Genomic DNA, 26,390 nt, shown 5'->3' on the forward strand with positions numbered 1-26,390 from the left:
AGGAAATCAGGAGCCAGGAGTTTTTGGTAATTGAGTGTTTTAATTGACAAATAAATCAAGCCAAATATCAACCTATTGATGGAGGCCATTTTAAAGTTTCTCTAGAGATGTTTGATATGGATTAAGTGAGGGCCCTGGCCGGGCCACTCTATGAAGGATGTTTATACAGACACTGCATAAGCCTCTCCTGCACTGTCTATCTGTGCTCTTTGAGCTATTAATCCTTAAAGATGTGTGTGCGTCCTTTTAAATCATGTACGAACCATTGAGAAAAAAATTCTAATAAAAAAACATCTCAAAGATATTCCTGGACTAAATACCAAGTGTAAATGAAAAGGGAAGGTAAACTTATGCAATGCAGTTATTTCAATTTTTAATTTGTATTACATTTGAAAATTGATCACAAAAATTTTTTTGTTTTGGCATTATGGTGTAAGAATAATATGGTTAATAATTTGATTGGGTTCAAGTCAGAACTCTGGCCAGGGCACTCTATAAAGGATGTTTATACAGACACTGAAATACAGAATATTTATTCATTTTCTTTTCGGCTTAGTCCCTTTATTATTCTAGGGTCGCCACAGCCGAATGAACCACCAACTTATCCAGCACAAGTTTTACGCAGCGGATGCCCTTTCAGCTGCTACCAATGACTGCGAAAGATCCATACACACTCATTCACGCACATACACTATGGTCAATTTAGCTTACCCAATTCACCTCCTCCGCATGTCTTTGGGCTGTGGGGGAACCTGAAGCACCCAGAGGAAACACACACAAACATGTGGAGAACATGCAAACTCCACACAGAAATGCCAACTGACCTAGCTGGGGCTCAAACCTGCAACCTTTATGCTGTGAGGCGATTGTGCTACCCACTGCGCCACCGTGCTCCCTCGAAATATAGAACAATCAATGTGTAAATGCAAAATTTCCTGCAAAATAAAACTGGTTTCTTCTAATTATTCTATTATTTAAAGGGAGCATAATTATTTTAAAGTCTTCTTGGGTATTTTGAGGACAGAAAAAGTCATATGAAGACTTAAAAGCACCAGGGTTACTTAAATAAAATAATTAATTATATATTTAAAAAAAAAACTCAGGAAATTGTTTTGTTAAGTTTAACATCATATAAAAAACCTTAAGAAATAAATAAAACTGAACAACATGAAATAAAAAAATAACATTAAAACTTATGATAAATATAATAAATATATATATATATATATATATATATATATATATATATATATATATATATATATATATAATTTATATATATAGTAGATATAAAAATAAGATTAAATATATAACTATTAATTATAGTATTACTATTAAATATACTAATATAATAACTATTCCAAAAAGAGTACTATTCAAAACATCTTTAAATATATATATTAATAATTACATTAGCACTTCATTTTTTAAATTTATTATTTATATGAATTTTTACATTTTACAAACATATCAAACAACCCTTACAGAAATAATAATAATAAAATTATAAATACAAATAAATAAATGAAAATAATAAAATAAAACCTAGGAGGTTGCATGTTCTCCCTATGTTGGCATGTTTCCTCGCTATAGGTGATTTGGGTAAGCTAAATTGACTGTAGTGTATGTGTGTCAATGCAAGAGTGTATGGTTGACTCCCAGTGTTGGATTGCGGGTGGAAGGGCATTCGCTGTGTAAAACATATGCTGGATAAGTTGGCAGTTCATTCTGCTGTGATGACGCCAGACTAATAAAGGGACTAAGCCGAAAAGAAAAATGAATGACTGAATAAAACCCAATTAATTAGCTCCCCATTTATAGAGAAATAATCCTGTTCAGCACATAAATCAAGACTTGCCCCACCAAGAAAATTCCCAAACAACTCTTACTAATTTAACTGTGACAGTACTGACAATGCTAGCTGTGAATACCAGGAGAATAAGGCAGAGTGTCTATGGAAATAAGTTTGTAAAATGTTTTTTTAAATGAGAAAAATCAGGTCAGTAGTGCGCATAGTTACACAACCAGAGCTGAATGAATTTACTCCATTGTCCTGCTTGCACCTGCTGGCCACTGCAGAGCTGTTACAATAGCCACGCCTTCACACACACGCATGCACGCACGCACACACACACACGTTATTATTTATTGTTCAGCAAAGGTGCAGTACTTAAATACAGTGGCAATATTGGAATATTTAGTGGCATGCCAGCAAAGCTTCACTGACTCTTAGGCACATCATAAAGGTATGACCCAACCACGCCCACACAAAAACACAAAAACACACACACACACACACACACACACACACACACACACACACACACACACACACACACACACACACACACACATATTGATTTACAAACAGCATCAGACAGCCGGTCTGCTGAATGCACAGCGCTCTGATTAGCTTTCTCTGAGCGCTGATTGATCTACCCATGGATTTCATTATCTCTCTGACCTCCTAGTGACACGCACACACATTCTTTTTGTGTATGTGTGTGTGGAAAACAAACTAGCAAAACAGACATGGAGGGTAACAAACAGAAAGAGATGGAATACGTGAAACTAGGAGAATGGGAGAATGTAACAGTACCTTTGAGAGCAGTATTTTTGGATGAGAGGAAAGGGAGTATTTTTAGTTTTCTCACTGTTCCCTTGTTACAGGACGCTGTGCCCTACTTACACAAACACACACGCTCTCTCTCACACACACTATTTTTATCACCTTATTTGCTAACGACTGGATTTCGGAAAGATATTAATCAATAACGCAAAACTGAGACAGGACTGTTCCTATTGCCACAGCAGGCAGAAGATCACAACAGAGCCTCGGAATTAATAGTTAAAAGATTGTGATCATGATTGAAACACCCACATAATCTAAATGGAATTCACATCCGCTTTTGAAATCTTCAACAAGTACAAATCACAGCCGGAGTTGCCAAGCCTGTTTATAATACGCAACTTCTATTTTGTTAAGCTGCATTAAATCACGGGTCGCAGTTTGTTTATTTTCAGCTTTTTTTTTTTTTTTTTAAATGATGGTTGCCTGGGTAGAAAATATGACAAGCAATTGTATTTCTTTGCATTTCTGGCTGCTTATTTTCTTCAGTGTTTTGACTGACACTTTCTGCTCACCACTAATAGCCAATTAGTAGAATAATGTAAGCGCTGTAGCTTCAAACATTCACCCCGTCCAGCCCTTTCTCTCCTCGTTTCAGAAAAATCACATTCAGTGCACACCTGTGTGACAGGATTCAAAAAATAATCATACGGAGATGTAAGATGGTGTATGTTTATTAAAAAAATACATTTATAATGTTTTAAGTATTGAAATGGTATCATTTGTTTTATTGAATTCAAAATATTGGCCATATGATGCAGCTTCCCTTTAGTGCTCATCTCTTGTTCTTTTCTCTCCAATCCTATTCTACCCACAGGTGAATGGAGATGAGTGGTGCTGTTTTGTAAATAAAAATGTCAAACTGAAAGCAGTTTTTTGTAGACTCATTTATTAATAATGGTGATAAATTAATGATGATAAATATTCTAGTGATATTAGACTTAGTGATATTGATTTAACCGGCAGCTTGCTCTCTACAATACTCTTGGGTCGCCCACTGAAGCGAAGCGGGGCTTTGACCGGTCAGTACATGGATGGGAGACCGCATGGGAAAGCTAGGTTGCCAGAAATTAGTTAGTGAGGCCGACAGTGGGCGCTCAACCTGTGATCTGTGTGGGTCCTAATGCCCCAGAATAGTGAAGGGGACTCTATACTGCTCAGTGAGTGGCGACTTTTCGATGAGATGTTAAACCGAGGTCCTGACTCTCTGTGGCAATTAAAAATCCCAGGATGTCTTCCTGGTCAAATTTGCCCACTGGCTTCTGTCAATCATGGCCTCCTAACCATCACCATATCATAATTGGCTCCAACAATCTGTCTCCTCTCCACCAATGAGCTGGTGTGGGGTATGCGGTCTAGTGCAATATGAGTGCGGTCGCGTCATCCAGGTGGCACACTGGTAGTGGATGAAAAGATTCCCCCCAAAAATGTGTAAAGTGCGTCCAGATAAGTGCTATATAAATGTCAGGACATATTATTATCATTATTACTTATTTTGGACTTGTTTTTAAAGCTGTGGTGTTGCGAGAGTTGGTGGACATTTAGATCTGTGTTGATGTTTCTGCTGAGTAGTCCTGTATAGCTATTAAAACGGGTTCAGTCTTTATTCTTTTTAGCCACATATTATTATATAAATAATGGGATATTTCTGAGATTAGTCAATATTAAAATATAAAAATTGATGTCTAATGCAGCAATAAAAGCAGATTGAATCACCTTTTTATATATAAAAGAAGATTAGAATATATACGCACACACACAAACACACACACTCATATATATATATACATAAATATATTTAATTATAGTGTGTGCTTATTGTGTGTGTTTATTTGTGACTTAAAAATAGACAAAATAGGCTTAAAAATAGACAAAGCAAAAAATTTTTTTTTTTTCAGAACCTTTAGTAAATAGAGAGAACTGTAATCTGTATTAAAGAAAAAAAAAAAGATTCTCAGTTTATTCAGATCATCTGACTGAATCAAATGTTAATTGTGTATATGTGTTTGGATGTACCTGCTCGAGAATACTGTTAATGCGCTCAACTTCACAGTCGATAAGGAAACGTTTCTCCTGGCGACGATCCATTTCTTCAATAATGCGCCTGTATTCAAGAGGATCTACGATGTTCCCCACTGAACGTGCCGTAACCTGCCAGTTATTCATCACCGCAGATTCCATGATGGCCTGTAGGATGGAAAACCCTGAGAGAGAAACAGAAAATAAAACATGGTGTGTGACACACTGGTACATGGGGGCCATGTAGATGTGGTAACAGGGCAGAATTGGGCCAAAATGATGGAGCAAGCAGTGCTTCGCTTCTCTCTTTGGTTCGAGAATACTAAGGAACTGCTGATGCAGTGCAAATCTGAAGGATGAAAGGAGAAGGCAGAAAAAGAGGCATGGTGAATGTAATTACTGCTACTCTGCACTAATCATTACAATGCCATGGCAAAACACACCTATTTCTATATACAGCATGTATGTTTTTGTTCATGTGTCTGTGTAGGCCTTTGTATTTCACATTTATTTTACATATGCTTCAATATAGAGCAGATTCACTGCAGATCATATCTTGCATGCAACTAACCATGTCTTCTGCAATACATCAGATCCGCTGCAGCACATATCAGACCCCTGCATAGGCACCCCACCCCAGCGAGAGAGGGTTTTGTTTGCTCTGAAAATCCCTCACAATTTAATCTATGCCAAAAACTGAAAACAAAAAAAATTGGAATACTCCATGTGTTCAAGAGGGGTGGGGGCGGGGATGGGGGGGCAGCAGGGAATCATCAATTCTGTGCAAAGTGGTGCATAATAGAAAACAATATATTCTAATCTTCTTACAGAATCTCTATCTCTCTCTTCTCTCTTCTCTCTCTCTCTTCTCTCTCTCTCTCTCTCTCTCTTTCTCTCTCTCTCTCTCTCTCTCTCTCTATATATATATATATATATATATATATATATATATATATATATATATATATATATATATACATACAGTTGAAGTCAGAATTATTAGCCCCCCTGAATTATTAGGCCCCGTTTATTTTTTCCCCCAATTTCTGTTTAACGGAGAGCAGATTTCTTAACCACATTTCTAAACATAATAGTTTTAATAACTAATTTCTAATAACTGATTTATTTTATCTTTGCCATGATAGCAGTAGATAATATTTTACTATATTTATATATATTTTACTAGATAATTTTCAAGACACTTCTATACAGCTTTAAAGGACATTTAAAGGCTTAACTAGGTTGACTAGAGTAGGGAGGGTAATCAGGCTTTTTCACAATAAAACACAAAATCAAGTGTAGTATGCAACAGGATTATGTTTGTTTGAGTTTATTAAAACAGTCATTCTTTAAATGACTTTAGCAGTCGTTATTTAAAACTGTTAAAACATGGTCAACCGTTGACCGGCAGTCAAAGGGTTTTAAAGATGCATGTGTGTCTTTTCAAATCCTGTCTGAACCATGAGAACTACGCCAAATAAAGAAACATTTCAAAGATGATTCTGAACTAAATATCAAGTGTAAATAAAAAGGGAAAGTAATGTTTTTTATTTGAATTAAATTAGAAAATTTAAATCACAAAAAGTTTTTGTTTTGGCATTATGGTGTATGAACTGTAATTTGATGTGGATAACTTTCTTTTTTTTAATTATTTTTAAGGTTTTTCATCTTTATTATGATATAGGACAGTGGAGATTTTAGACAGGAAAGCCTTGGCAGCAGAGTAATGGGAAGGATCAGCAAAGGACCTCAAGCCGGGAAACAATCTTAGGTCGCTGTGAGCACTATATACAGCTGAAGTCAGAATTATTAGCACCCATTTTTTTCTTTTTCTAAATATTTCCAAATTAATGTTTAACAGAGCAAGGAAATGTTCACAGTATGTCTGATAATATATTTTTTTCTGGAGAAAGTCTAATTTGTTTTTGTTTTTTCGTCTAGAATGACAGCAATTTTAAATTTCTAAAAAAACATATTAAGGACAAAATTATTAGCCTCTTTAAGTTATATATTTTTTTCGATAGTCTACAGAACAAACCATTGTCATACATTAACTTGCCTAATTTCCCTAACCTGCCTAGTTAAAATAATTAACCTAGTTAAGCCTTTAAATGTCACTTTAAGCTGTATAGAAGTGTCTTGAAAAATATCTAGTCAAATATTATTTACTGTTATCATGGGCAAAGATAAAATAAATCAGTTATTAGAAATGAATTATTAAAACTATTATGTTTAGAAATGTGTTTAAAAAAAATCTGCTCTCCATTAAACAAAAAATGGGGGGAAAAATAAACAGGGGGGGCTAATAATTTAGGGGGGCTAATAATTGTGACTTCAACTGTATGTGGCGCACAGTAGGCCACTGGTGCCAGCATGTGGATAATTTTCAAATAATTATTATAATAAATATACCTGAAATAGTTTTTTGATTTATATAATATTGTTTAAATAAATTACATTTTAGTGAGTTTCATTAAAAAAAATGAAACAATAGACAGTCTAATGACTAAAGCTGATGAAACTAATAACGAAACTATAACTTTTGTCTTTGACCAATAAAAATCTACATTGTCTATGGCCAAAAATTATGTCCGAATGCATAATTTGCACAACATTTACTTTTAAATTAATTCAACTGTATTTGACAAATCGAAACTTGGTTAAGGTGTTCAAAGCAAAACTCAAACTTAACCAACTAATACCCTTGATAACCTCTAGTTTTAAGTCATACACATAATCAGCCCTGATCCATTCCGTCTCATTTTTAGCCCTGCAATCACATTCATTATAGGACAACACACACACACACTCAATCACTATTTTAATTAGCATACGTCCTGGAGAGCCACACCGCCAGGCTGTTTAGCCGTTACCAATTAATCAAGACTGACAGCTCGCAAAGAGGTGAGAATTCAAATGACACATAAGCACTTCAGCTCTTAAAGTCATACGTGTTGATGAGAGGAAGGACATGTGATATGTGCGAGCCACAAAAACATTCATTAAAGAGGAGTTAATTAAAGAGGGGTTCCCTTAATAGCAATTAAGAAGGTCTTATTAAAGATGGTATGGACAACCTTTTTTCAGCACCCTCAATAAACATCTCTTAACCTTTCACAGATTTATTTATTTAATATTCTTTGAACACATTACAGACATTACAGAGAGTCTCTGCCAAATATTGCACCACTCAACTGAACACCAAACTCAACGTGTCACAGAGTTTATGTTAACCAGCAAGCCAAGTCTCGATCTCACGCAGACTTTTTTTAATCGTCACTGTTTAGCATATTTAACAGATGCAAGAGGCCTGTGGTGATGTAAAGCCATTTAAAGTTTGGCAGCACCAGCACAACTCCCTGCTGACTAAAGTGGATGATTTCAAGGGTGGAAACAGATTGAGAGAGTCTGCACTGTAACGTGATTTGAAAATGATTCAAGGCATTGTGTGCTTCAATGAAATTCAACTTTTAGATCAGAAGACTTCACGTGATCGACTTTGGAACAGCATTTTCATTGTGTTCCCTGTCTTAAAATTAGTTAGCATCATTGAAAGGTTTTATGTAAACATCACCTTCTTAGTTTTTGTAGGTTTTTAGTTTTTATAGATTTTTTGGGAACAAATAACCAGTGGGAACAAAACAAACAAACAAACAAAAAAATAATGATACCTACAGTTGAAGTCAGAATTATTGGCTCCCCTTTGATTTTTTTTTTCCTTTTTAAATATTTCCCAAATATTGTTTAACAGAGCAAGGAAATTTTCAAATGTCTGATAATATTTATTCTTCTGGAGAAAGTCATATTTGTTTTATTTCGGCTAGAATAAAAGCAGTTTTACATTTTTTTAAAAGCCATTTAAAGCCAATTATTAGCCCCTTCAAGCTATATTTATATACATAATAGTCCACAGAACAAACTATCATCATACATTAACTTGCTAGTTAAGCCTTTAAATGTCACTTTAAGCTGTAAAGAAGTGTCTTGAAAAATATCTAGTCAAATATTTTTTTTACTGTCATCATGGCAAAGATAAAATAAATCAGTTATTAGAGTTAATTAATTCAGGGGGGGCTAATAATTCTGCCCTCAACTGTATGTACATACTATACATACTGTATATACATCCAATTCACACATATCTATATACTTACATAAATGAAACTGTTAAATTAAGCTCATCAAGAAAATAAAAAATAAATAAAATAATTATAAAATAAAATATAATAAAAGGTTGCCAAACATATTCTCAGAATGATGCATAACCTCTAGAATTATGTAAATGTTCACTTATAGATAATTATATTGCCGTTGTGGAGAACGGCAGCCATTTACACCATTCCTTTTTAAACATCTTTAATTGTAATCAAAGTTCATGTGTCATTTCCCCAACTGATATCATTTTGAGCTATTCAGTTTTTATAGTTTTTATTGAATTAAATTACCTTAAATTGGTTGTTTAATGTTTAAATGATCATATTCCAATGGTGTTTTCAGATCAGTAGGCATCAATCCTCTTACAGAGTCACAAGAGCAACTGCTAATGGTGACTGTCTAGTGCTAAAGTGTAAGACTTCTTTTGGTCAATCTGTTTTCTTTGTTAAGTGAACCAAATTGTGGAATAATATGGAGTGTATAAGGCCCTAGATTAACTTCATAGTATGATTTAACAGTTAGCCTAAAATTTTAAAGTAATATAATTATTTTTAGTAGTGTACTTAAAAAGTGGTTAAAACAAAGCAGCAGTGTTTGCATAATAGTCTAATAGTCTACTATTAGTTTGTTTGATCATGCTGCCTTTGCTTTTGCCTCACAGTAATTTTATATAAAGAATTATAATGTTGTGTATATGTATCGATTTTATTGTCATTCTGTCAAGCCTCCTTTGGACAGGTGTTAAGAAGTAGCTAAAAGTCTGCTTAAACACTTAAACAAATGCATTTGTCCAGTGTAATTGTGATGTCCATGTCAAATAAATAAACAAATAAACAAATAAACAATTAAACAAACAAACAAACAAACAAACAAATAAATAAATAAATAAATAAATAAATAAATAAATAAATAAATAAATAAATAAATAAATAAATAAACTTTTGACACGCAATGCATTAAGTGGGGGACCAAACAAGTTCCATTGACTTGAAAGTTTCCCATCATCTGACATCACATTAGCATGGATTGGATGATAATATTAATAATAATAATAATAATAATAATAATAATAATACATTTTATTTGTATAGCACTTTTCCAACATACATGCAACTCAAAGGGCCTCACAAATAATAAATAAATAAAACCATGGGTCAAATTTAATAACACTGCAGCAATGCAAACCACTTTTTTGATGTTAAAATCCAGTAGCATTGTTTGCATTTACTAAACACATGCAGCAACTGAATATCGCTGAAAAGATGTGGATATGACTATTTTTGCCCCTAACCTTACTAGACATGCATCTGTAGGAGTTTACTGGTCAAACACAAATTTTATGAGAGGGGAGTATTTAAATGAGTCATGTAACCCAATTTACTGATGTTCCAGCCCCTTAAATCATGGCTATTTAAATAGCATGTCTTTAATGTTGTGCTTAAAAATGGCTGCAGTTGTTTTTGCTGGAGGAAGCACCACAGAGAACCAAGCACATGGTGTGAGAGAAATTTCTACCACATGTATAAATTAATTTAAAATGCTAGAGGGCATCGTCTGAACATACTGTTTGCCAAATATGTTGTTTTCAATTTGCTTTAGAAACTAAAAGATGACTTTGAACAAACAATCACATAATACCAGCAGGATCTTCGTTCCCTCAGACAGCGTGTGATCTGTTCTCCTTGTGACTGAACTGTTGAAGTCCCCAAGATATCAAAACAAGCCATATGATTTTGTTAGCTCACATGGTAAACATTTTATCTGTGCATGTCATTAAGAAAAAAAAAAGTTTGTCGTCCTAATCTTTTGAAATCTGAAAATGCACTTTGTTTTTTTTTTCAGTTAAATTGTCAGATTACGTACTGTATATCTTAGCAAATGGCCGTGGCTGACATATTTAACCATGTGGCTCCACCTATCAGTTTTGACAACAAACAGAAATGATGAGCAGGAGGAGTCTGTTAGGTTGTAATAACTCTCCCTAAACACTTTTCCCAATCTTTCTGAATGAAATGCCCACTTTACTACATCCATTTAGCTTGCAGTAGAAAAAAAGCCACACCCACTGTTTTCGCATTTATTATTCAGTTTTTCTAAAAACTGCATCACGATATAAAAAAACAACGGTCGCAGTTTCTGGTTCATGTGGATGTATACATGCTTTCATGTTGTTGACACTAAATTCTGACCCTACTATATGAATGGTACAGCAATAATTGAGACTCATCGGATTAGGCAACATTTTTCCAATCTTCTATTGTCTAATTTTGTTGAGCCTGTGCGAATTGTAGCCTCAATTTCCTGTTCTAAGCTGACAGGAGGGACACCCGATGTGGTTTTCTACTGCTGTAGCCTATCCGCCTCAAGGTTTGGACGTGTTGTGCATTCAGAGATGCTTTTCTGCAGCCTTTCAATCAGCTGGAACCAGTCTGGCCATTCTCCTCTGACCTCTAGCATCAACAAGGCATTTGTGCCCACAGAACTGCCGGTCACTAGATAATTTCTCTTTTTCGGAACATTCTCTGTCAACCTTAGTGATGGTTATGCGAGAAAATCCCAGTTGATCAGCAGTTTCTGAAATACTCAGACCAGCCCGTCTGACCGTTTGAACTGCAGCAGATCGCCTTGACCATGTCTACGTGCCTAAATGCATTGAGTTGCTGCCATGTGATTGGCTAATTAAAAATTCACGTTAACGAGCCGTTGGACAGGTGTACCTTATAAAGTGGCTGGTGAGTCATCATAAAAATTGATTATTGTCTTAGCACCCCACATATTTAACTCTTACCCTTGATAGAGAAAAAAATGATTGCATTATCCATGATCATAGTAGATCACCTGCACCTTAAGAGCATCGGCTCTGCACATTTGCCACTACGCTAATGTGTGTTGTACTTATTGCACAGATCCATAAATAAATGAGATTTGTAACTGTATTATGTGACTGTGCAAATTTGCCCTACTTAGAAAAATCTTACCCCATGTTTCTCTTTGTATTCAGAACCATGCCTGTAAGCACTCTCAGAGTAAACAAGCTAAGAAGAAAAGTGATTGTTAGCGAGGCGGCCATCAGGTGATAACCCTCTTTTTTAACCTCCGCGATTACACCAGTGTATGTATGTGCTCTCAATGTGTCCTCTAGAAGGAATCTGCAAACCAAAATCATATATATATATATATATATATATATATATATATATATATATATATATATATATATATATATATATATAAAATAGAAGTTAAACAGATAACTAATATCAGGCAGTTTAGAATTGCATGTGTGTGTTGAAGGAGTCATTTCCTTCATATTCACATACATTGGTTAATGATTGCAAAATTTTCAACAACAAAATAGCATAAAATGAGCACTTGTGACCTGATCATAAGTGGTCAGCAGAGACACATTTCCATTTACACCCAGCGCTAAAACCTGTTTTAAATGTGTCTCCGGTGACCACTTTTGTATGGATTTCCTCTATAGATTCCCATTTATTTCATCACACTCTACTTCACTCTAAAAATGCACAGATAGTATCGACTTAACAAAAGCAGACTGCAAGCTTTGTATTAAAGGGACAAATTAAGCATTTGCAAATTCAATTATAATTTGTTTGTTTTGGTATATTGCAGCAAAGTTTGAATCAGCCATTGATTATGTTATAGGTCAGCATATGGAGAATATGATATTTTGTGGCTAATCAAAAGTATTCAACAAACCAAAGTGGCTACAAACCAAAAGAAAATTAGATGTCTACTGCATTCAGAAGCGGTCAAAAGTGAACAAGGTCATGATATTTTAGACCCAGTACACATCAGTAGTTAGCATTGATCAGTTGTGAAAGGATCAATATGAAAATATTGGAAACGCATAAGTGTAGGAAAACGCATAAGTGTAGCGGCCAGAGGGCTCAGTAGTTCACACTGTCGCCTCACAACAAGAAGATCACTGGTTTGAGTTCCGACTGGGCCAGTTGGTATTTCTGTGTGGAGTATACATGTTCTCCCTGTGTTAGTGTGGTTTTCACCCACAGTCCAAAAACATGCACTATAGGTGAATTGGATAAACTAAATTGGCCGTAGTGTATGAGTGTGTGTGTGTGTGTGTGCGCGTGTGTGTGTGTGTGTGCGTGTGTGTGTGTGTGTGAATGAGTGCATATTGGTGTTTTTTCAATAATGGTTTGCGGATTTGCGGAAAACTGATGACGTTTTAAGTTGTAAAAAAAAAATTGTGTTTCTGAAACAAATGAAGACAGCAGAAGTCAACGATTCATTTGCAATATATATATATATATATATATATATATATATATATATATATATATATATATATATATATATATATATATATATATAGTTAACCTAATTTACCTAGTTAAGCCTTTAAAACTTGCCAAATTATCCTAACCTGCCTAGTTAACCTAATTTATCTAGTTAAGCCTTTAAATGTCACTTTAAGCTGTATAGAAGTGTCTTGAAAAATGTCTAGTAAAATACTTCTCTCATCATGGCAACGATAAAATAAATCGGTTATTAGAAATGGTTTATCAATACTATTATGTTTAGAAATGTTAGAAATGTGTTGAAAATATTTTCTATAAAAAAAAACAAAAATTAACAAAAAAAAATTACAGAAATTGGGAAAAAAAATAAAAAGGAGGGCTAATAATTTTGACTTCAACTGTATGTGTATATATATATATATATATATATATATATATATATATATATATATATATATATATATATATATATATATATATATATATATAAATATATGCATTTTTTTTTTTTGCCAAAGAGTATTCATGTTAGTGTGTGTTTGTACTCACCTCTATCAGTGTCATACAGGTAAACAAATTTCTCCCATTTATAATGGGCCAGCAAGCTGAGCAGCGCCCCTCGGAGGCTCGGCCTCATCTGCAGGACAAACTGCACATCTGTGTCCGTGGGAAATGATGGCGTGATGAAAGAGGTGTGCAGGGCGCCACAGAACGATGTTAATGTATTCATTGACCTCCTGTCGTAGAATCCAAAGATTGCGTACACACCCCTGGAGAACTGAGAACAGACTGCCAAACCAAGAGAGAGACAGAAGCAGAGTCAGTGCATCTTAAAATAAACAAGCATCAGGCACACATAAGCATTTTGTACTGTGATGAATAATTGCATGGACTCCTATATTTCGGTGTTTTTAAAACAATCCGCACAGACAAGAGGAGCCTGCTAGCTGAAATAGAAAGGTTATGACATCATCACTGATGTCACAGACAGCATGTATTGCAACATGACCCAAATTCATCCGAAATCCAAAGGTCTTCTTTATTTATTAATTTATTCATCTGAAACGGCCTAAATGCAGCTGTCATTCAATCATTTCAAAATAAACCGCAAATGTTTTCTAAAGCACACAGCAAAGCCGACAGCAGACAGATTGAGTTTGCTGACATCTCCACAGCCGTACACTATATGAATGAATGCCCAGAAAAATCAGCGTTAAGCATAACTTCAGCTGTGGTGCTGTCTGGGTAATTTCATATTTGCAACCTTATGTTATGCTGAGGGAGGACATTTGTACTATTTGTCTGTTTTCTTGAATTATTGTTGCCTTACACAAACACCTGCCCCATGAAAACCAAGAGAGAATAGGAGAGAGTGTAGCGGGAGATCTGTAGAGGTTACTCGGATTTTAGGAAAAGAAACAAAATGGGGCAAATGTTCCTACATGTGTCCAGGACAGACACACATACAGAGCAAAAATAATTAAATAATGGAAGAATTATATGGCATGCGGACGTGAGAGAGAAAAGGGGGAAAACGCAAGCAAATGTCACATTACTCATAGAGCCCAGAGGTTAAAAATCATAACACACACACACACACACACACACACACACACACACTCACACGCACACAATCTACAAAAAAAAAAAAAAACACAGATATAAACTCTGCCAGCAAGACAAACACATTAGTGCACGTTTGAGAGCTTCAGCAGGACTAAGAAAACACTATAGCACCTAATTTGCAAATACTGTAAAAGTGTTCATATTGATAATCATTTTTGAACGAGCTTGATTTAAAATGTGTGCGTTTTTAATGAGAATTTGAATCAACTAAAATAAATCATGACAGCTGCCACTGCTCTCCTGCGCACTTCAGGCTCCAGTCCAGGTGGTGAAATCTCTGCAGAGGAGACTAGTCCGTGACTGGTGCCCACCTGAAATGTTTTACTTTTAAAGTGACTTCGATGTTGGCTTATTTTTAAGTAAAACTAAGCAAGCACTTGATCAGTGAGTGAGGATATTTTACACAAGCATTATTCAGACTATCCACCTTTGACTGCCTCTCTAACAAATGGTTGACCATGTTTTAACTGTTTTAAATCGTGACTGTTAAAGCCATTTAAAGAATGACTGTTTTACATAATGGTTTACACACACAGCATTGTTGGATTTAAAAAAATAAATCAAACATAATCCTGTTGCACTACTATACTTGATTTTGGTTTTATTGAATAATAAAAAATAAAAAAAACAAGAAAGCATGTTAAATGAGAATCCGAAATATTTTTTGGCATACTTCACAAATAAAGATGATTAAGTATTCATATTCATTTTTTTATTTTTTTAGATTTATGTTTCATTTTGATTTTATTTTTTAAATTTTAATAAATTGGTCTTACAATTCATATTTTCTGCGTTCATAGTATGTTTTAATTCTTGAACTTTTACTATAAACTGACATATCAACTATTTGGTAGAGGTTGATTTTTTTTAGAAATTGTGGAATGTGTAGAAAAAAAAATCCATTGCGTGTGTTAACTGGTAACATTAGGAGTTAAGTAATGCAAGCCAAACATTTTTTCGTAATGAGGTAGTTAAAAGGTTAACACTTCCGGTATACATTACTCAAATATTATGGTAAATAAAATAATAATAAAATGTATTAAAATGCTATGTTTACCACACTGTAAAAACTGCAGGGCTTCACACAATTCAATCATGTTGTCCTAACACAAACCAATTAACAATTAAGTGGATTAAACATAAAACAATTACGAATTATGAAAAAAATTGAAATCTCATGAATTGTGTTGTTTCAGCTCGTTATAAATAACGCTTTTTAACAAGCAGCAAAAATCTTTTTTTTTTATTGTGTAGCTTATGAATTAATTGTGATGGACAGTAAAACTTAAGTAAAAAAGGCGCACTCTTGCAAGTTCATATTTAAGAAAGACTCCACTTTTTTGGCCAATAGACTGCAGCTGGATTATTGATATTATGCAGCGCCTGAAAATATTTCCCAGCTAGTTAAATAGGTACACTCAAAAAAATACCTCATTGAATGAACTCGGTTTAATTGAGGGCAGCATTACCATCCAATAAATTTGTTTAGCACCAACTAAAAAAAAAAGGTAAAATTACAAAGTTAAATGCAATTGAGTTGGTCCAACATGATTTTATCAAATAAAAGTTGAAATACATTTGTATTTTTCTATTTTTATGTAACAGACTCAAAGGTCTGATAATATCATGCATGTCTATTATGTGTCACACATTTCAAAGAGCCATTTTAAGCATATTTCATGAGATGCATGTACAGTTGATTGAGACTGATCTCAGAACTAATATTAGGACATTTATTGCTCACTGAGCAAAGCAACAAACAGCATTTTTGCTCATTAAGCTGCCGACAGCCAAAGCATGCTACTTCTGCAAGGTTGTAATCTCAAAACTCAAAGCAATACATGAAACTCTTCTAAATTTTCAAACTAAAATGATGATTAAACTCTAACAAGTATTTCTATTAACGTTAAAAACCCAAGATTACTTTTATTGTCAACATTTCCCACTCTTAATTCAATCCCACACAAAGCAAACTGCCAACTACAAATCCCCTAACCAGGTAGTTGGACCAACACAATTCCGTGATGTTGTCCCAACACAAAACCCTTAAATTAACTTAATAGTTTACAAATTTAAGTAAACTAAAAATAAAACAAATAAATAAGCCAAAGAAATTACAAGAATTGTGTTGTATCCGCTCATTTTAAAAAGGTAGTTTGAACAAGCAGCAGTAATCATTTTTTGAGTGTAACAAAGCTGCATGATACTATTGTGTCTTTTGCATTCATGATACGGCAGCAAAGTTCCTTGAATATTACGCCGGAATGAGATTATAGTTCTTAATCATATCGGGCTCGAAAACAGCACCTTTTAATTTTCCCCTCATTGGTCTCAGTACACAATGTAACTACAGAAGAGTCAAGCTTTAAAAAGGAAAATTATCAAAACTCTTTTTTTTTTTTTTTTTTTTTTTTACATTTTTTGAGTAAGATGCTGGGACGACAAGATGGCTCAGTGGGTAGTGCTCTCGCCTCACAGCAAAAAGGTCACTGGTTTAAGCCTTGGCTGGGTCAGTTGGCATTTATGTGTAGAGTTTGCACCCGTGTTTATGTGGGTTTCTTCCGGGTGCTCCGGTTTCCTCCACAAGTCCAAATACATGAAGTGGATCAGCTATTGTCCATAGTGTATTTGTTTGAATGAGAATGCATAAGTGTTTCCCAGTGATGGGTTGCAGCTGAAAGGGCATCCACTGCATAAAACATATGCTGGGTAAGTTGGTGGTTCATTCCGCTGAGGTGATCTCTTATTAATAAAGGGACTTAGCCGAAAATGAATGAATGAATGAATGAATGAATGAATGAATGAATGAATGAGAATGAGTAAGATGCTAATGGTCTAATCTGATTCAATGATTAATTCTTGGCTAAGCTAAACATGCTCTCACTAGACTTGGGGATCGGCTGAATGGATTTAAAAGTGGTCAAATTCAACTGGGGACTTGTGAAATGAGCGTATTTCCACACACAAAAAAAGAAAAGTGTTCCTTTAAATAAATTTTTAAGAAACAGAAAAGGAACAAAGGTTGTAATCGCACACACAGAAACCCATCACAGAGATCCGTCAGGAAAAGCCCCTCACTTCATTACTCTGTGTGTTCATGCAGGGGATTTCTTTTTTTGTGCGCAGCAGCCCTTTGCTAGAGATAAGGTAAACTGTGCTGCAGACAACACTAGCGAATCCATGATTCATTATAGGATATCAACTTAATTTTATGAAGCTACCACATTTATATTTTCCAATTCAACGGTCACAACTGAAAGCTAATCTCAGAAATAACTTGCATCCATCAGGCAGGCAATTAAGCAAAGCATTAATTAATAACTGAATTCAGATTGATTAAAGTTTCTTTGTATTGTGCGTTTGATGACAGTGTATCTATGATATGACAAAAAAAAATGACAACGAATGTTTTTATGTTACATTAACTTATTTAAAAGTCAATCATGTTTCAGTTAAACTTTTTTAGCTATACAAGAGTAACTTAATATAGTTAGTTAGTCTGACTGATGTAAGTTGAAATGATTAGAAAAGTTAAGATGATGCAAAGGATATGCAGCTAGAATCCTTTTTTACAGTCAAAACATCATTTCAAAGCAGCTTTGCAGAAAGAAAGCACGATTCTTTGTTTACAGTTAAGAGTAATATGAGGCTCTAACTGTGCTAACGTGATCTCAATATTTCATAAATGCAAAGTTCTGGAATGAAAGAATTCTGCAGGTACGATGTTATTCAAGCAAGATGAACAAGATTAAACCAACGATTACATTCTGTGTTAACAAATAAATGAAAGTAATGGAGCAATAGCTGAATGAGTGAGCAGGACACTAGGATTGTTCTGTACTGATTTAAGAGCTTCTGGCTGTGCACATCGATGGCGTTTATGTCTGGGTCTAGTTGAGGCCGGTGAGTCAAGTCCGACTCTGGTCTAATTTTAATCAGGTCTCTTTAGAGTTGGATTTTTACACTCCAAAAAATCATTTATGCATGTTGTGCATAATCATGAGGTGATTCGGGTCTGCTACTGTTAACACCAGAGAACACCTCTACATTCCTCTTCCAACAGTGCTTTTAAAATATTGTGCTAATTTGACCATAGTAGATCTCACCTATAATCAATGTTGCATGTACAATCATTAAAATACTTATCCACTGAAAAATTAAAGGGGTTATTACTCATGTTTAGTTTTTTTCATTAGGTACTTGATTAGGTAATGTATTTGTCATAAATATTGTAAATACATTAAACAGTTCTGTATAAATAAGTACAAACCAGCAGAAATTAAATACTTTTGTTACACAACAAATACCTTTTCCCAGACTAATTCTGTTATTTTTAACTAAAGAATGTTTAAAATCCCTAAGTATTAAATTTTAAAAATGCTAATAGGCCATGTTCGACTCGAATATAAAGATTTAAAAGAATTTAATTTACATGTTCAAGAATTATAGTTATAAATCTGACTGTTATGTTGCACACCAGCTTATTAACATGCAAGCCCCAGGCATGTAATCTCAATTTCTAGCAAGATTACAATAATGATCATTTTCTCTTTATGTATGTGGGTGTATGTGTGGATTACAAATTTATTCACCACCACCCTGAGGAGGCATAAGGTCTGCTTAAATGTACATCACCATATGTGTGTGTGTATGTGTGTGAGTGTCCGAAAGAGAGAGAAAGAGAGGAGGATGTGTGTGTGTGAGAGAGAGAGAGAGAGAGAGAGAGAGAGGATGTGTGAGAAAGAGAGAGAGAGAGAGAGAGAGTAAGCACTGAGATGAGCTGTGTTGCATCAGAGCATGAGCTCATTAATATTCACAAACTGTTCCAAATATGGTCAAATGTGAGCTTTTAATTCAACGTTTTCCGAAGTAACTTACCCAACACTGCCCATAATGTACTATTGTATGAATGCAAAATATGGCAAAACAAGTTAGATACTATTACAGTTCCCTGGGGAGAATTCTGAGTTTACTGTGTGGAAGTAAAAACACAGCGTCTATTCACCAACTGGATATTCTTGAAACGTGTCTAAAAAATAATTTAAATCTTACATGCTATTTCTACACAAAAAATAACTGCGTCTATGTTGTAGTGCGAGTGTGGATTTAAGGCGGTCCTGTCCCGTTCTCTTTCTATATTGATTGGGCCTCAGTGGAAAGCAGCTCTCACCATGACAGAACAAACGATCACTGCAGTTCAGAGAAACTAGCTTTTTACTCTCTCTTTTAGTCCTTAAGGCTGACGTGTTTCTATTTTTGCTACAATAGTTTTTTTCTATCTCAGCTTAAAATAGTCTCATGTCTGAATAAGCCCTTTTCTACGCTGAGTTTCATGAAAAGTGTAAACACTGTGGCTCAATCAAAGCACTGCTCAGCTTGTGAAAGCAGCCTCACACAGCAACACTTCCTCTGGATGATTTGATTTTTTTATGGTGGAAATGTTTATTTTTTCTGACCAGTTATAAAATGGGGAACAATTTGAGAATCCAGTTCAGCGACAAATATAGCTATGCAATATAGCAGTGGCCATTTTGCATTGCATTCCCCACTTGCTAAAAATAAAAAATAATAATAGTAATGACAAATGCACTGAAAAAATTATTCATTGGATTTACTTTCTTTTTGAAGGTAAGCAGTTTCAAACTATTCATATGGGCTGAATTTAAATAAAAAAAAATATATTTTTGTAATTTTAATCTTAATTAGTTTGTTTTAATTCAGCCCATGTATATTGTTTACAACAACTTACCCTAAAAAAAACTGTAGTAAATCCAATGAAGCAGTTTTTTTTTCAATTAATTTAGATATAGAATCAACAATTCAGAGTTGACTAGTCACAGGGTAACAAACTTGGTCAACAAATATTATTAGTCTGAAACAATGTATTGTATAAGAAATAATAAATGTAAATAAATCTGTAAAACAACAGAAAACTCAACCATTGTAAAAACAAACAAAAAATACCATAAAATTTACGGTAAAGAAACTGCAGCTGCCATTAGCCAGTATTTTGCCGTTCAAAATACTGTATAAACCATATAAGGTCTGTACTATATTATACCAAACTAGTATTCTCATATATTTCAGTCATTTATAGTGCAAATATGCCAGTGATTTGAAATATATAGCATTAGCAGTGGTACCTTTGCAGCACAAATAAAAACACAACCAAAAGCATGTGAGATGATCAAGTCATATGATGAACCAAAGCCCAAGCACAAGCATTCTAATGAATAAATGTCATCAGCATTTTTTGTAGAATAATTTGCATGAACATCCAATGCACACAGTAAAAAATACTGGGTTCCACACAATCAATATGTGTTGGACAAAGGAATTAAGTTAACTTATTTGTTTTTACAAATTTAAGTGGATTGAGCATAAAATTAAGTTGTCCACCCTCAAAAAGATCAAGAATTGTGCCTTTTCAGTTCATTTCAAATAAACAGTTTAAACAACAGCAAACATCATTTTTGAGTGCAAAATATATTTTAAAATACTAAAAAATGTCTATAAACTTCCCAACATCAACATAAATGAAACATTAATGACAATTTTTGAGTTACTTCATGTTTTAAGAGTTGAAAAAAATGTCTGTGAACTCGTGGAGTTTTTGTTTATTTTGTACAATGTATCAATTCCCCACCACTGTCAGTTCACTGTCAGTTCTACACGATGAAGGATTTTTTTTGAGGGAAATAGTACAGAATCTTGGGGGTGTTGAAATACTCTGTTGCGTAAAAACTTGCTGGATAAGTTGGCGGTTCATTCCGCTGTGGCGACTCCATATTAATAAAGGGACTAATTAGACAAGAAAATGAATGAATGAATGAATGAATGAATGAGTAATTCCCCACCACTGTCCGTTTCTGTTACATGGTGAAGTATTTTTAGGGAGAAATAAAATCTAAAGTGGTGTTGAAAGACTCAATCTGTTTGATCAGTGTACTAAATCAATCTGAACATAATCTTTGATAAAAATGAGATTATCCATTCATCTATAACAGGGGTGGGCAAACTCAGCCCTGGAGGGCCGGTGTCCTGCATAGTTTAGCTCTGACTCTAATCAAAAACACCTGAACATGCCAATCAGTGTCTTCAAGATCACCAGAAATCTATGAGCAGGTGTGTTTGATTAGAGTTGGAGCTAAACTGCGCAGGACACCAGCCCTCCAGGACCAAGTTTGCCCAGCACTGATCCATAATATTGCTTTTTTGAATTACACTTGTCCACATTCAAATGTTGATTTAAAAAGGCTGCCTAGAGATACGTACTATTACTCTATTTTTGGGTTTAAAAGCTAAGGCTCTGTTCTTACTTTCCGTACAACCATACATTTTGGGGCCAAGAAATTTTAAATAAGTAGTTTGAACAAATAGCAAATGTCATTTTTGAGTGCAATACACATTTTAAAATACTAAAAATGTCTAAAAACTTCCCAACATCAACATAAAAGGAACATTAATGACTTGTTACTTCCTGTTTTAGGGGGAATAGTACAGAATCGTACGGGGTGTTGCAAGACTTAATCTGTTGTGAATCAATCTGAATATAGTCTTTGATCAAAATCTGCTTATCTATTTGTCTGTTTTTTTAATTAAACTCGTCCACATTCAAGCGTTCATCAAAAACGCAGCCTAGAGATAGATGCCATTATATATTTTTTTCGGTTTAAAGCTAAGGTTCTGTTCTTTCTTTTCACACAACCACAATTTTTGGAGCCAAGAAAATAATGAGACATGTTGGTACCGGGACAGGGATTCGCTTGAAGGAGGATTCCATCTATTGATCATTGACACACATCGAACTCTTACCTTACAAAATAATTCACTTGCACTTCACCATCTATGTTTTTAAGAAGAATCCTTATGCAATCATTCGTATGCAACCTGCAGCTTATGGAGACTCTTTTTTTTTATTATACCACAAAGGAGTTGTGTATAAAAAAACGCAATAACCATAACCATAACCTGCTGTTCAATTGCAAAAATACCTTTTTTAGACCATCACCATACAAAATATGATAGAAAGTGATGTTAATTACAATTTATAGGTATAATTTATACTTTAGGTAATTATTTGGGGGGCCTCGGATTTCCTGGCACCATAAGCAACCGCTTATCTCGCTTATTGTTTAAATCGGCACCTGATCATTGACTGAATGGAGATTGTGTGAATTTGAACTAGCACTAAACAGTCAAAAATAGGCAAAGAAAATGAGGACAACATGACTGGAGAAGTGGGATATATTTCACTAGAAAGAAGTCTGTCCTTTGTCTGGAAAACAGAGAATAAAAGAGTTTAAACTATTTGAAATACACCTCAGAAATGTATTATTCGATGAGATCAATACTCTCTATTTTATAAACAGGAAGGGGAATAAAAAAAAGAGTTTCCACTTTTTAGATTTCTGCTTGGTGACACAACAGTGGCACAGAAATTACACAGCGAAGGTAATGATTACGTGTCTCTTTGTGTGTGTTTTTCTCTCCTTCATTTGTTCTTCTAACTGAGCAGGCAGGTTACATCTGCTTACTTCTTTTCTGCCCTTCTTTTCATCTGTCTCTCGAACGCTCCAGGGAGCAATAAAGAAAAAAACGATGAGAAGACAGAAAAGAGGGGGAGAGAGAGCGAGAGCAAAAGAGTGAGTGAAAAATAACCTGTTTACAGACCCTGTGACCCCTACAGTTTTCCTCTCCGTTACGCAGATTGCCTCAATTAAAACAGCAGGGTCACCGCATACGTAAGCTGTCAAAACCTTTTCCACAGGAACCGTTTGATGCACAACTCGCACTCGCATCGCTGTGAGCGATTGAACGGAGCTAAAACCGGCTCACCTGACTGTAAAAAAGAAGCACTGCATGCAAAAGTGAATGTGCCGTGATTCAAAGACTTCTCCTGAGAGCAAAAAAATAAGTGTCTGTCTCCATTTATGAAGCGTTCACGCATCACTGTTAAAGCACTTTGTCCTTCCTGTCATGTTATTCCTGGATATGCGCTTTGAGAGCCTCCTCGCAGAGTTTACTCATTAAACTTTAAAATCACCTTCGCAGTCGGAGAGGTTATGGGCATATGTCTCCACGCTTTTTATTTATATTTTTTAAAAGCCCAGTGCTTTCTGTCTGATGGGCCAACTAGATGCCTGGAGCATCGAGCCTGTGTGTGTGTGTTAATGCAGTGAAGAAAGATCAATGACTGCAGCAATAACACCATGATAAGCCAGGAAAGCCAAAGCTCACAAACACTGTCTCTCACACAGACACGCTCAGATGAGCAGCCAGGCCAGTCAGAGACACAAAATGATAATGACAGCAGCTGTAAACAGGCATTTTATAATGATGGTAAAGCTTTCTCACTCACTCACACACACAGAGAGCAGGGCACTAACCCTTGCACTGGTTTGGGGATGTGTGCAAATGTCAGCCTGCACTCATCATCATCACTCTCTCCCTCTCTCTCAGTCATTCTCCCTTTATCTCTCCATTATAAAGACCTGAGGCTTGTGCCACAGAAGACTTTTTCACATTTTCTTCTCTCCATTTCCTTCTTTTGCCAACTTATCCCGTCTTTTTTCCGCACTCATTCTCAGTTTTCTTCTTGAAATTTCCTCTAAACTTCCTGATGCAAATCAAATATGACATTTTGAGACACATAAACTACTACAAATAAAAATGTAATTGATTAATTCACTGGACGGATTGATGAAAGAGAAATCAGAGCATGCGTCTGTTACAGTTGCGTGTGTAGGCAGCACTTCACATCGATGCCTTTTGGTGCCCTGGACCAGACAATATTTATGGAACAAACTGTCAAATTTTAAAGTGCAAAACAGATCTTATTAAAAAATAGCGTGAGTGAGCAGAGGAATGATAGAAAGTGTAAGGGCATTATTGCACAAGCTCACTTTACTAGACTTCCACCCAATTGGATTTTCTTAACACCTACATTGTGAACATGATCAAGGTCTTGTGACTCACTGCTCGAACGCTTTCGGTGTGTTTTAAAAATTAGAATCCGAGGGTTGTCTCCTGCCTCCTCACAATATGTCCCTAACAAGTTGCAAATCAAACCCACGTCTTTGGTGAGAATAAAAAGCTTTTCTTTTCAATACCGCAATGAGTCTTCAAGCAATATAGAGACTGTGGTGAGATTTGTTTTATTTTTGATGGTGGTGGTGGTATTTTTTTGAGTGTGGGGGAAAGATAAAGAGCAGAAACTCACAGGCGTGCGTGACTGAGAAGCTATTGGACGACTCCAGATTGTCCACGTTGTAATTGAGATGGAAAGGTTTCTCAGTGATGTTCTGATTGGTGTTGTAGAGCTGAACGGCGAAGCGGAACGCGCTGTGCTCCTGGACCGTGGAGCGCATGAACAGACCACCTGCATGCGAGATCAGAGGGGTTAAGAACATACACTTCACTTCAGACTTGTTCGAGTGAAGGACAGCAGTAGTAGTGCTAACAATCACACAATTCACACTCTGTTTGGCGCAAACTTCAATTCTCTGTGGGTGATGCAGCAGGTAGATGAGAATCTCAGCGCGCGCGTCCTGAAGACATGTTTAATGTTTTTGATCAATAGATAATCAAATCACTCACCGATATTGATCTGGTTTGGAAAGCCAGCCTGGGTTTGCAGCACCAGCCACGGCAGGAGCAGGACGCTCGCGTGCGCTCGCCGCCGCATTTTTTCTCCGACCTCTAGTATTCTTCAGCTCACGCGCAACATCCAGCCCGGGCGCGAGGGCGACGACAAAATCCGCCAGATGTGGACCGACTCCCTCACGCGATCCCGGAGAGGCGCATTCGGGCTTCAGGACGAACGCCGAGTAGGTGCAAACAAGCGCGAGGGCTTCTCAATTCAGGACGGCGCTGCGGATCATCCAATCGGACCGCTGATCAAACTTGATGTGACGTGAAATTACAACAGCACCCGCGTACGCGCGAACGCACGCGCGCAACCCGCCACTGCGGACCCGCGTGCGCAGTCCGCACACAGCTTAAAAAAAGCGGCACGCGACCCTGGGAAACGTCCACTTTAAAGCCGTCGTTCAAAGCATCAAAATCCAGCTCCAATCCCCGGGTGTATTCGTGCGCTCGGACAGTGGCAGATTGACGTAAAAATTAAAAAAGTTCACGTTAAGAGCCCACAGGTCCCGACCATTACCAGCCCGCATCCGCGCTCTAGACTCATTGCAAAAGCACAGAGAGGTTTAGATGTGCGAGTACGTGAGGTGAATCGATTCTCTGAGAATTTCTAACATAATATAAATATTTTATGTCGGATAGAGGTGATCTCTGCAGGCTGAAAACTTAAGGTCTCTAAACAAACACACTGCACTGCGTGTGTGTCTGTGTAAACAATTGTTTTTTTTTCCACACAAAATTCTTGACATTCCTCTTATGCGTTTTGCTCATCTTTTCAAGCCTCTGGTGTGTGTTTGATCAATGCTATTGGCAGTGTGTGTCTGAAGTCTCTCTCTGGAGTGTTTTAGATAACACCAGCTGTCCTTCCTTTATGCTTTTGCGACATGATTGAGACATAATGAAAATGTGTTCATCTCTAACAATGTTTTCATGCATTTAGGCTGTTTACGCCATCACAGGATCTCTATTCTTCTGGAAGCGCGCTCTGCTCAGAGAAAAGCTCTCTGCAGGTGTCTGTAATTGTGATATGC

General features: G+C 35.7%; 1 protein-coding gene across 11 annotated transcripts in view; it reads right to left on the reverse strand.

Moving 5' to 3' along the window:
• The window catches only part of gria3a (glutamate receptor, ionotropic, AMPA 3a), a 76,860-nt gene extending 51,236 nt beyond the window's left edge, over positions 1-25,624 (reverse strand). For 10 of the 11 annotated variants that reach the window (XR_015489914.1, XR_015489913.1, XR_015489912.1 and 7 more), the window contains exons 1-4: positions 25,312-25,624; positions 24,935-25,093; positions 13,636-13,875; positions 4,646-4,833 (exon numbers count right to left, since the gene is read on the reverse strand). Coding sequence is in view for 6 of the 11 variants with exons in the window: in XM_087251170.1 (XP_087107296.1) it covers positions 4,646-4,833; positions 13,636-13,875; positions 24,935-25,093; positions 25,312-25,399 (675 nt within the window). In the remaining 5 variants the exon portion in view is untranslated. 11 annotated transcript variants of the gene reach the window in all.
• Between the last annotated feature and the right edge of the window lie 766 nt (positions 25,625-26,390).

This window comes from Danio rerio, chromosome 5 (assembly GCF_052040795.2).
Source record: "Danio rerio strain M-AB ecotype USA chromosome 5, GRCz13ab, whole genome shotgun sequence".
Taxonomy (NCBI): domain Eukaryota; kingdom Metazoa; phylum Chordata; class Actinopteri; order Cypriniformes; family Danionidae; genus Danio; species Danio rerio.